A 12,340-nucleotide genomic window follows, 5' to 3' on the forward strand; every position below is an offset into this window, starting at 1 on the left:
GGAGTATGTGTGGAAATATGTAAGTATATATTTAGTCCTATATTAACTATATACTAGATAAATCTTGAATGCTTATATAGAGCTAAGAAATTCAAGAAAACAATTTCTTGGTTAGTTTTTTTCAATAAAGTTCTGGATTATTATACCATTTTATTAGACTAATAAACTAATGCAAATAGTATTAATACGTGTAAGTAATTGCGCTCTCTTCGATTTCTAATTGGAAATTGACAAAATGGTATAGTTAAATTAAAATTTTCAAATAAATTTTTTTCTAATATAAATCTTCTTAAATTTTTAATAAAAATGACCAATCCTCCGGTTGTGCTGCAGACAAAATACCAAATATTGGCATTGAAAGTTTTTGTTTTTTTGGCATTGAAGATGGTAAAAGACCTAAATTGCCTTGGAATGACAACGTGCTTGTTTTTTTTTTAACTTAAAACATATGTCACGATATTATTACTTTTTGGTCAAGGTGTCCCAATACATCATAGTACATGTACATGTCTCAGTACACTTCCGTAACCGCGTCACTTTTACATCATCATTTAGATCCATTAGTGCTGCTTTCTCAAAACAAAACAAAAAAAAAAAAACAAATTTTTGTTTTCAAATAGAATAAATTAAAGTACTCGCCTTGGAATGGTGTATATTTCCAAGAGAATACAAATAGCTCTAAAAAGCCAAGTGTCTCCTATTCTCATCATTCCCATTCTCCTTTCATAACTCATACACCAAAAACCCATCACAAAACCTGTGGCTCGTCTTCCATCCCCAAATTCTCTGATCCCAACGGCTAACCCCCACCCTTTTCATTCTCTCCTCGCGAGACTCCCCTCATGACTCCATCGCGTTAATTTCTGTTCCAAACTCTCTTTCTCGGCCCTTAAAACCCTATAAACCCCATGTCCTTTTCCTCGAATCCATGCCGCCCTCTTCGATCGCCCAAGAGCCCTTCACCCTCCTCGACCTCCTCTCCCGCGTCCGATGCCTCTCCTCCGACCCCAAATCCCCCCCATCCCCCTTTATCCCCACCCAGCCCGCCCCAATTCCCCTGAACTCCTACATCGATGGCTTCGTCCGCCCTCCTTTGGCCCCGAGGCGGAGCTACCGGGCGGCCGCCTCCTGTCGGCTCTCGAGTAGCTCTTTGAAGATCCATGGACTCTGGAGCGAATTCAATCGCTTTGTTCGAATTCACTGCGACCGCCCCCCGATAGGGTTCGCCTCCATTGGGCTCGGGGTACCGCCTAATGATACCGCGGAGCCCCCTTTGGGGGAAGAGGGACCTGTTGTCGTGGAAGACGATGGGGTGCCCGTTAATGGCGTGGAGCTTGAGGCGCCCAAGAAAGTTTTGATCTTGATGAGCGATACTGGCGGTGGCCACCGGGCTTCGGCCGAGGCCATTAAGGCGGCTTTCAATCAAGAATTCGGTGACGAGTACCAGGTTGATTCAATATGCTGCCGTATATTCTTGACTTGATTTTGTATGGGTGTGAACTTGTGCGTTCTTTTTGTTTGTCGATATGGCTGTTGCTTTGCTGACTTTTGATACGTGATTTCGTGCAGGTGTTTGTTACGGATTTATGGACCGACCACACACCTTGGCCTTTCAACCAATTGCCCAGGAGCTACAATTTCTTGGTAAAGCATGGGACTTTGTGGAAAATGACGTACTATGGGAGCGTCCCACGGTTAGTGCATCAACCCCATTTTGCCGCAACTTCGACATTCATAGCTCGGTGAGCAGATCTTTGGATCACCCCCTTCCTTATTCTATAAAAATGTTACTTTGGTGTTTCTGTTGTTTTGGATGGTTGCAATTTCACTGTGTGAATGAATTTTGATGGTCCAGAATAAAAGAAGGAAGAAGAGGATGCTGATGATTATGTAATGATAATTAGGAATTCCCAAGACTCAAAAATCATAAGTTATTTGGTGGATATTCATGCTGTATCAATAGCTGCAAAGTTGTGAATGATTAAGTAATTATAATTGCAGGAACAAATTGACGGGAGGAGGCTTCATGATGAATTTGGTATGCTGATGTCATAGGATTAGACTAAAATAGGGGCATTTACCAATTTGAGTTTTGAAGGATAAAGGAGCGCATTAGAGGATCAGGGATGGGATTGATATAGCAATGTCTTTAAAACTGGATTGGAACAGTGAACTGGCAAGCTGTTCAGTTCCCCGGTCGATTGGTCGCACTGGTCCGACCGGCCGGTGCGAATGGTGACATCACAGTGGTGTTTACATATTTATTTTTCAAAAATTATAAAAAATAGGAAAATAAGAAAAAATAAGAAAAAATTCCCAAAAAACTAGTGAATGACAGTCAGGAAAAACTAGCAGCATACTTTGTGGTGTTGAACTAGTGTCATACTTTATGCCAGTCAGGAAGTTATATCAAATATGAACCACTAGGTTCATCCAGATAGTTATTGTGCATGAATGACAACTATTGGCAGGAATGTTGGCTATCAATTAACCCATCAACAAAATTAAAGCATTTTTAACAAATTCTCATCAATTCTTGTACAAAAACAAATAACTTATACATCGTATATATGGGCTAACGGACTGAAACTAAGTAAAAAAAATCTCAAATTGGGCTAATTTTAACTAAACAAAATGGACTGAAACTTTATGCATTCAAGTAAACAAAAACCTTAATTTCCATCAAAATTGGACTGAAACTCCCTATTTTTCTCTTAGATCGGAAAAGAAGATGCCTAGTTTAATTTTTCTGTTGTTTCAAGAAGACTGAAAAGAAAGAAAACTAAATCCAATTCTCTCATGCAAAGAAAAATTGCGAGAAGTCTTCGGATCAAAATAGGAGAGGGAAAGAGTCAAATGAAAGGGCCATCGTGATGAAGGGAAAGAATCAAATGAAATGGAGATGGGAGAAGGGAGAGGGTGGCCCGGGATCGAGTGCCGATCTAGTGTCTTATTCTCCTCCCGGAGAAAGTGGGGGGGGGGGTCAGATTTATCCTCATGGGAGCAAGAGTGACAATACAGTCTATAATGCTACATCAGTCGGTATGGTAAGCAGAATAGTACGTGAAGAAAAAGGAGGATATGAAATAACCATAGTTGATGCATCAGATGGACATCAAGTGGTTGATATTATACCTTCAGGACCAGAACTTCTTGTTTTAGAGGGTGAATCCATCAAGCTTGATCAACCATTAACAACCAATCCCAATGTAGGAGGGTTTGGTCAGGGAGATGCAGAAATAGTGCTTCAAGATCTATACAACATAACGAAATCTTTAGCTTTATAAATGAAAACTGATTTCCAAGTTAGTAACTTCTATTGATTTTCTTATTGATTTTTTTCTTCTTTTATTCTTCTTCAATTCGGCTTGAAAATAGAACCTTCGACGATGAGTTTGAGGTGCCGATCCGGTGTCTTATTCTCCTCCTCTTCGAAGTCAACTGGGACTGCGGGCTTCCGGTCCGGTGGGGCAGTCGGGACCATAGGCGGGGATTGATGCAGGGATTCGGTGACCTGATGGGTGGAGAGTGGAGACTGAGATTTGGTGGAAGAAGACGATGGAAGAGGATTGGGATCTGGTGGATGGGTTGAACTGTTGAAGTGTTCAATGAAGGATGGGTTGATTACCGGATTATGTCAGCCCCAGGGTGAACAAAAAAGGGAAAATATTTGGAAACCAGGCCAGTCCGACCAGCTTGACTGGTTCGTCCGATTCTCCTGGCTGGGTTTTGACCAAATTTAAAATATTTTTGAACCATACTAGATAGGCGAATGTTTCCCGGTGGTTGAACCGTTTGGCTTAATTGGTCGAACCGGCCGGTTTGGTCCGGTTCTAAAAACATTCTATACAGGATGAAAAACAAGGAGTAACAAATGGAGTTGAAATCCATAATGTGTAGATATTGAGAATTGATACTTTAAAAGAAGTGAGGAAAGGGGGATCAACATGCTAGCACAAACCTTTTAGTGGGCCCAAAACAAAAAATGAGTGATGTATACTTAATTATTGCTTATAAATTGCCAACCATATACCAGATACACTGGATATTGAAGTTTAAGATTTTGCCCTTACCTATCAATTTTTTTAATTATTTAATTTCCATCTTTCTATATATCCTTTCAAAGGCAACATGTGACACATAACAAATGCTATACAAAAAACACATGCACAGCTACACATGCAGGAAATAAGAGATGAATATTTCAAAAATGGACAAAGAAATATGCGGTGGCCTATTGGAGTGCTGCATATCATCTATGAACCAAGTGATATAGTAAGTTGTAGAGAAAGAGATCAGCATAAGAGTATGAGGAGAAAAGGATAAGTCGAATTTCTTTTGCTTTTGAGTATTATGAATGGAATTTGCTTACTGCCACTGACCTATTTGTAGACATACCTATTTTTGAAGTACAGGATGCTTGCTTTACTGATTTGTAAATGAGAAGTGGAGACAATGACTCTGTATCTGTTTATGTAGATAACCTATTGGAGGAGAATAGGCGATAGGATCTGGCTGTACCAATTTGTTAATGAAAAAGTGAACCCATTCACTGATTTAATGAGCTATTACTAATTGATGTAACAATTATGGTTTAAAATGCAGTGCATGCAGCTGCATACGTGCCCAGTGTATGCAGATGTGAACCCTTGATCCAACTGCATCACCTATGTACGATTATTTATTGTGGTTATACCACATATGGGCTGAAAGGTGCTCCATTTAGAGTCATCTGGAAGCCCATTCTTATGTGAGTCTATGTGGATGGAACAGGTCCAGGTTGTTTATAAGGTTTGATGAGGGTTTCAAATGGACATGATATGGATATCAGTAATATATTAATTATATTATAATTGTTGCTATTAATAGTAGGTATTAAGTAATAATTAGTAGTCACTGTTGTTAGTTGTTATTGTTACTAATATTGCTATTAATTATCCAGAAAAATATTACTATTATATTACTGTTTTTTATGCATTTAATATATTTTATTTATGTTTAAATATTTTTAAAAATGACTGCATAACCAGCCGGCATACTACATATGCATTATGCGGTTACTTAATCATTTGTTAAAACAATTTCTAGACAACATAAGTTAATCAAGGCATTGGATGATGCATTTAAACTTGGTCAGCTGGTTTGTTTTAGTTGAAATATTATGGACATTTGATGGAGAAAAACCAATGCTCTTTGGAGTTAAAGCTAAATGTCAGAGTTTGTACCTTTTGACATATTTTAATGAAGATTGCACATGTCTGTGGGGACTTGCAATTTGAAGGAACAATAGTGAAGCAAAGTTTCTTTGTCTTTTTATTGTCAAGAACATTATTATTATGACTATGTTGCAGAAACTCATCTGTTCAGTAATACCTTTTTTTCTGATGAAGTTATTTTGGGCTTAATGTGACCGATATTAACACCATAGGAGCCTAAGAAGCGAGTACTTCTTAACCAAGAGGTCTTTGACGATAGCATGATAATTTTCTGCTGTTTATACAGGGAAGTTGCAAAAGGACTGATGAAATACCAGCCAGATATTATTATCAGTGTACATCCTCTGATGCAGCACGTTCCTCTTAGAATCCTCAGGGCAAAAGGTTTGCTAAAGAAGATCGTATTTACCACAGTTGTCACAGATCTTAGCACTTGCCATCCAACATGGTAGGTTGGTCCTATAACATGGCATCATTTTGATGTTAAATGAAAAAGCTTTGTCCTTTTTGTTTCCTGTTCTCTTAAAGAAAACTTATATGAGATGCAACTTGTTACAGTCTCTTATTACTGATTCATGTTCGTTCAGTGAAATGATTTTTCTGTCAATATTTGCCTTAGGTTTCACAAGCTTGTAACGAGATGTTATTGCCCTTCTACTGAGGTGGCAAAGAGGGCATTAAAAGCTGGACTGCAGCCTTCCCAGATAAAGGTCTATGGCCTTCCAGTGCGTCCTTCTTTTGTTAAACCAGTCCGACCAAAAGTATGAAATTCTTTTATCATGAGTATTGGTACTTTATCAACAAATATTTTTTATACTTGGAATTGAATCTCCTTTTGGTCAATTTCTGGATCATGCTTCATTGGGTTCTTCAGATTTTGTTTTCTTCATCTGTCATCAGGATATATTGAGAAGAGAGTTAGGAATGCATGAGGATTTACCTGCTGTTTTATTGATGGGAGGAGGGGAAGGCATGGGTCCCATTGAGGCTACTGCTCAGGCACTTGGAAATACATTATATGATGAGAATCTCGGACAACCCATTGGTCAGATCCTTGTCATATGTGGCCGGAATAAAAGGCTTTACAACAGGTTGCAGTCAACTGATTGGAAAGTTCCTGTTCAGGTATCTTAATCGAACTTAGATATCTGCTTGCACAATTGTTCAGATTACTCACACCATCCAATACTTTACATAAGATGGATTCTGATATTTAATCATGTTGAGGAAGATAATAATTCTTGCTTTTCTTCTGGACAGCAGACATTTTATGCGAGGAACTGTGAAAATGCAGCCTCTGACAAAAAATAAATGTTAAAGGATAATGTATTAATTTTTTCTTTTTCTTGGTTTTAAGGTGCCAAGTATATGATTGCATAAATTTGCATCATATCAATGCCTAGCTAAGATTCTAAATAGAGGATTAAGTCCTCTGTGCAGTGAGCTTTGTGACTAAGTTTATCATTGTCCAGGGGAATACTGTCTTAATCAGTGGTTTGGTTCTCAGATTTGTCATCTTCAATCTTCACAAGAAAGTCAGGTACATGGAAAGAGAGCAAAATTCCATTCATAGGCATTGCTGCATTGTTGTTAGTTCTTGCTGCTAGTGTCATTCATATTTACTGAACTGTTAACTAGGTTAAGTGGCAAGTTGAGAAGGTGTCCACCAAGTGTTGTTATAATTTACTAAAGAGGCGAGGTTACTCTTTGTATAGAAAATAGCCTTGATTTGCTGTTGCATGGACACCAGCTGACAGGTTGCATGAGCTCTTGGCATGTAGGCTGAACCTTCACATAAGACCCAGCGAGTGACATTTGCATATCCGTTGTAATTTTTGTCATTTACAAAGTGGTTAGGATTAGTTTTCCTCTTATGTAGGTCACATAAAATAAAAATTGGTTCTAGAATTAGATGTCTCTTGGTTGCACCATGTCATAAAATTATAAATGCTATTAAGTTATATATGCTGCAGGAGTGTGATTTCAAGAAGAAGCAATGTTGTATGCCAAGGGGCTGCTGCTGACCCGGCTTGCTGCAATTTACTGATTCTTTTTGAGTTGTCAATGTTGGAACAAATAACATTGTGCTTTCATATTGTTTATAGAAAAGTTTCTTTGGTGTTTGCTTAGTTTCCTCCTATATATCACTGCCATTGGATTTTGGCTATTTTAAACATCTACTACTTAATATACAAGCAAACTTAAAATTCTCTGTGCATGATTACTATTGAACTGACTGCTACTGTAATTTTTTTGAACTCAACGGATGCTGCTTTTGTTGATTCTTATGTCTTCCACATTTCACCTCTTTGTTCCCGGCAATTTTGTTTTTGAAATCCAGGTAAAAGGTTTTGTTACTAAAATGGAAGACTGCATGGGTGCATGCGACTGCATTATCACAAAGGTATTATTCTATAAATTTGTTAGATTTCTAACATGCAACTTCAATTCATTTTTTATTGCATGTGCTCAAATTCTCATCCACAGGCAGGACCAGGGACCATTGCAGAATCCATGATTCGCGGTCTTCCTATTATTTTAAATGATTACATTGCAGGGCAGGTAAGTTATGACTTCTTGAATAAGGGTCTATTCTTGGCTTGTGTCGGGGCATGTTAGAGTAAGCCACATGATGCTGTTATTTACTACAAGTTTGAGCTCATTGGTTCTGCTGTTACATGATGTCAACCATGTAGCATTCACATAATTTATCTTAGTACTATATATTTTGTGTGTGTTATGGAAATTGACAGCCAAAAGTATTCTCCTCATACAGAAAGTAACTCTGTCAGGTGCATTTGTGGCTTTCTCTTACAAATATTTGTGGAAATTGATCGGCATCTAATTCGCATATTTGCTTGATTATTGGATGAAACACCATTTTATTTTAATTCTTACGACTCAGTTTGATGTTTAACTACCAGGTTTAGATTTTATTATCTCAAAACAGCACCACTCTCGCCCTACTGTGTAGTTTTCTAGCTTTGTTTCTTATGATGATGATCATGGTTCTTGGCTTGCTTTAGATGCCTTCTTCTTTGTGGTGCCCTGGTGCACCAGATTTTGCTTCCAATTCACAGCTTAAGACGGCCAAATATAAACACATTGTTACCTAATAATGCAGGAATTACACTGGCACAAAATTTGTTGGAAACGTAACTGTGGAAGGCCGAGGGAATCGGGACATCTATTTTGCTAAATGGACTGTTTCCATCCAAAAGCATCCTAGAAAATGAATGCAACTGTTCTGCATGTCTCACAAGCTTTATTGGAAGCATTGGTTTTCCTGTAAACACCTAGGATGGGTCAAGTCAAAACCATAGAACTTGTGATTGCGCATGATTTTGAAAATCAAGTTCACATAGTTGTATTGTGAATCTTTGGAAATCAGAACCAAAAATCATGAGATCCATGTCTAGAGTAACTTCTCCAGTGCATAATTTTCCCTCTCTCTTTCTCAGTTCTCTTTGGTTCTCCTTTAAAGCAGTCAAATACTTCCTGTTAAGTGGAACTTTTGAATCTTAGCCAAAACAATAAAAAGGAAAATGAAATTTAAAAAAAAAGTAATAAGCATGATTTTGAGTGCTCAAACATCCAGACGCAGATGGGTCAAGTCAAAACCATAAAATCTGTAAACACCTAGGATGGGTCAAGTCAAAACCATAGAATTTGTGATTGCGCATTCGTTTTCCTGTAAACACCTAGGATGGGTCAAGTCAAAACCATTGGTTTTCCCGCAAACACCTAGGATGGGTCAAGTCAAAACCATAGAATTTGTGATTGCGCATTGGTTTTCCTGTAAACACCTAGGATTGGTCAAGTCAAAACCATTGGTTTTCCTGTAAACACCTAGGATGGGTCAAGTTCACATGGTTGTATTTTGAATCTTTGGAAAACAGAACCAAAAATCATGAGATCCACGTCTAGAATAACTTCTCCAGTGCATAATTCCCCCCCCCCCCCCCCCCCCCCCCACCCTCTCTCTCTGTTCTCTTTGGTTCTCCTTCAAAGCAGTCAAATACTTCCTGTTAAATAGAACTTTTGAATATTAGCCAAAACTATAGAAAGGAAATTAAAATTAAAAAAAAGAAGTAATAAGCATGATTTTGAATGCTCAAACATCCAGACTCAGTTAACTGTCATCTATCTTGAGAAGTTTGTATTCTTTGAGCGTCAGTGTCAGACCTAGCTTGTATTGCCGAGGGTGTGAGGTCACTTTGCCATCAGTTTTACTTGCCTTCATAAAGCTTCGTTCGGTGAAGGATATTCTTCTTGTTGTCTAGCTTAATTGTTTGCTCCATATTGACTGCCTGTTATGTTAAGATGTAAGCTAGCTAATTCATCGAAACTCCAGTTTGCCGGCCAAGTGATTTTTCCCAACTTCACTAGAGGATTATTTACTGTCTACTTTGACATCGGAGTTCATTGTGGAAGTTACGGGAAATGCAAAATCACATGCCTTTCTAGAGCATCAGACTGCTGTATAAATATACTAGAATACATAAGCTTTATTTTTCTTTTTAACATTCAAGTCATTTTTTTCATTCAGATAATTCATTTGATCTTTCCTGTAAACTTAATTTATTTTTCTCCAAAATGGAACTGGTATCTTAAGTAGTATCAAATGTTTGCATGACAGGAAGTTGGCAATGTTCCTTACGTAGTGGAAAATGGATGCGGGAAGTTCTCAAAGTCACCGAAAGAGATAGCAAAGATAGTTGCCGAGTGGTTTGGTCCAAGATCCGAAGAACTCAAAGCCATGTCACAGAATTGCTTAAAACTAGCGCGACCAGATGCTGTTTTTAAGATTGTTCATGATCTTCATGAGTTGGTCAGACAAAAAAATCTTGTACCACAGTACTCATGTGCAACTTGAGTTTATGCGCCAATGTTGAGAATTGTTTATTTTTTTAATACAGTGGCTTTTCTACAAGCTTTTTAATGATATTTCTTTTCTCTCTCTGGTTATGGTACTATATTCCTACTTGTATGGTTGGCACGTGCATTGCACATGAATGGAGGCATTATATCTGTGATCTCTCATCTAATGGAAAGACTTCAATTGTTGACAAGCTAGGTTAGGGAAGCTCTTCTCAGCTGCTACTCTTCTGCTCTATCTTCTTCCTATGCAAGTCAAACTCTGCTGCACCTCCATCACCAACAGTGGTCCAGTGATGGCTTAGGCTTTAGAAGGACGACAAATGGTTGGGCTCGCAATGGCCTATGTGGGCTTGCCCACCCACTGGCACTGTAGCTTCCCTTCTCCCCTCAGCTTCTTCCTTGGTATCTCTTGCATAGCATTATGTTCATGGCATCACTCTTGCTCAATTTCACGGTGTTTTCTTTTGATTCATTGCTTTGCCTGATTATGGCTCATTTCCGTCGTTGTTTCGCTTGTGCCGGCAAGTCGAGTAGCTATTGTTTCGTCTTTATGTGGATTCTCCGCATTGAGTCTATGTCATGTACTGCGCTAATAAATAAAACGGTCCTGGTCTATCTTTTGCACTAAAGAAAGATTCATCTTCTTTCATACAAACTCGCTATAGAATCATATATTGGCCGCTTGGAAATAGATAAATGATGAAGTTTAGAGTATCATGAGTTTAAAGATGGCAACAGGTTAGGTATGCGTCGAGTAGAACATTACCCATATATATCTCATACTCGTATTAGGGTGGGGCAAGATGGGTAGATTTGGAAGGAATAAGCTGGATGGTTCAGGTTGGCAAGGTTGCAAAAATTAATTTTTTACATACAAATTAAATAAATAAATAATTTTTAGAATATTATATAATATAAATTAAAATAAAAATTAAAGATATAAAATATAACAAATCAAATTTTTAATAATAATAAAAATATAATAAATATTTTTTTGTTTTTTTAAATTAAATATTTTTAAAATAAAAAAAAAATCAATCAACTGAAAAAATAATATGTAAACATCATCTCAATATAAATCTTCCTCACAAGTGGTGTAACTAGAGTAAAAATTGAGGAAAAAAATTGTGAAAAGTTATATATACTCAATTTAGGTTTGAGATCGGTTTTGTTCTTGCCGCGAATCTACCATGGGTACATTCAAGATTATTCCAACATCCCTTAAGATTTATGCCAAAAATTAGGGCATGCTGTTTTTTTTTTAAACCGCCAATGAAAAACCATCGGAATTTTTAGGTCAGGGCTTTCCCTTCACGATTCACGACTCCAGCCTCCTGGCACCTCATCTTTCCACCATCTCTGGTTCTAAAATTCTCGTTTTTTCCACCTTTCCTTCCATCTGTGGCTCAAGTCTCTAAGCGGATGGAGCTAACGGCGCAGCAGCTGAGGGGGTTCGACGGCTCGGACTCGAGCAAGCCCGTCTACATCGCGATCCGGGGAACGGTCTACGACGTGAGCTCCGGAAAGGGCTTCTACGGCCCCGGCGGCCCCTACGCCGTCTTCGCCGGCAGGGAGGCGAGCCGGGCGCTCGCCAAGATGAGCAAGAGCGAGGAGGACGTCTGCGGCAACCTCGACGGTCTCTCCGACAAGGAGATGGGCGTCCTTCAGGACTGGGAGAAGAAGTTCCAGGCCAAGTACCCCGTCGTCGGCCACCTCGCATCTTGAAATCCCTTCAATCTATCGATCCCAGCATGAAATATGGAACTTTCTACTTATCAAGGTTTGATTTCGTGTGGCTACTGCCGATTAATGCTTGTCAATGGGTTTTATCTTGTTTGCGTTATGTAGGGAGGTGGGTTTTTATGTATGAATTTTTTGATCAAATAAGCGTAGATTGTGTGGAATCGCCTCCTCTCTTGAAGTCCGAATAATTATCGATCTATACATAATAAAAACCTAACTTTTTACTAATTGGGGCTTGATTTGCATATAGGATTCCTGAATTGATGCCTGTTGACGGTTTTTGACTGATTTAGCAATTTGAATATGTGCATTTTTATCAAAATTAAGTGATGGATGGTCGTATGGATTTATTAAGTTATAAGTGTTTAAACTACCTTTTGATTTATCACCGTGCCTGGTTTGATCCTTGAATGTATGTTTAGTTATAGTTATGATTAATGATCTTGTTGGGAGGTAAATAAGGAGAGAATTTTGTTGCTCTTTCGTACGTCTCATCATCC

At 38.3% G+C, this 12,340-nt stretch overlaps 2 protein-coding genes across 6 annotated transcripts; both read left to right on the forward strand.

Moving 5' to 3' along the window:
• Positions 1-718: 718 nt before the first annotated feature.
• Positions 719-10,184, forward strand: LOC103707463 (probable monogalactosyldiacylglycerol synthase 1, chloroplastic). 5 transcript variants are annotated; one of them, XM_039125903.1, is made up of 9 exons: positions 719-1,447; positions 1,570-1,742; positions 5,503-5,664; positions 5,836-5,977; positions 6,117-6,341; positions 7,558-7,620; positions 7,704-7,778; positions 9,571-9,697; positions 9,856-10,178. In XM_039125903.1, coding segments are annotated over exons 1-9 (1,488 nt in total). In that variant the 5' UTR covers positions 719-928; the 3' UTR covers positions 9,858-10,178. The 5 variants fall into 5 exon arrangements, with proteins under 5 accessions (XP_038981831.1, XP_038981833.1, XP_038981838.1 ...); XM_039125905.1 differs by lacking the exon at positions 9,571-9,697 and having other exon boundaries at positions 720-1,447; positions 7,708-7,778; XM_039125910.1 differs by lacking the exon at positions 9,856-10,178 and having other exon boundaries at positions 720-1,447; positions 7,708-7,778; positions 9,571-9,692.
• Positions 10,185-11,288: 1,104 nt separating this feature from the next.
• LOC103707424 (probable steroid-binding protein 3) lies at positions 11,289-12,077 on the forward strand. Its single transcript, XM_008791900.3, has one exon. The coding sequence runs from the start codon at positions 11,520-11,522 to the stop codon at positions 11,820-11,822; it is 303 nt and encodes a 100-aa protein (XP_008790122.1). The 5' UTR covers positions 11,289-11,519; the 3' UTR covers positions 11,823-12,077.
• Positions 12,078-12,340: the final 263 nt, after the last annotated feature.

Source organism: Phoenix dactylifera, chromosome 1 (assembly GCF_009389715.1).
Source record: "Phoenix dactylifera cultivar Barhee BC4 chromosome 1, palm_55x_up_171113_PBpolish2nd_filt_p, whole genome shotgun sequence".
Taxonomy (NCBI): Eukaryota; Viridiplantae; Streptophyta; class Magnoliopsida; order Arecales; family Arecaceae; genus Phoenix; species Phoenix dactylifera.

Coding starts and splice junctions, on each gene's coding strand:
- LOC103707463 (XM_039125899.1), top strand. CDS start 929: ATGCCGCCCTCTTCGATCGCCCAAGAGCCCTTCACCCTCCTCGACCTC. Junction 5,665..5,835: donor AGCACTTGCCATCCAACATG/GTAGGTTGGTCC, acceptor TATTTGCCTTAG/GTTTCACAAGCTTGTAACGA. Junction 6,342..7,557: donor ATTGGAAAGTTCCTGTTCAG/GTATCTTAATCG, acceptor TTTGAAATCCAG/GTAAAAGGTTTTGTTACTAA.
- LOC103707424 (XM_008791900.3), top strand. CDS start 11,520: ATGGAGCTAACGGCGCAGCAGCTGAGGGGGTTCGACGGCTCGGACTCG.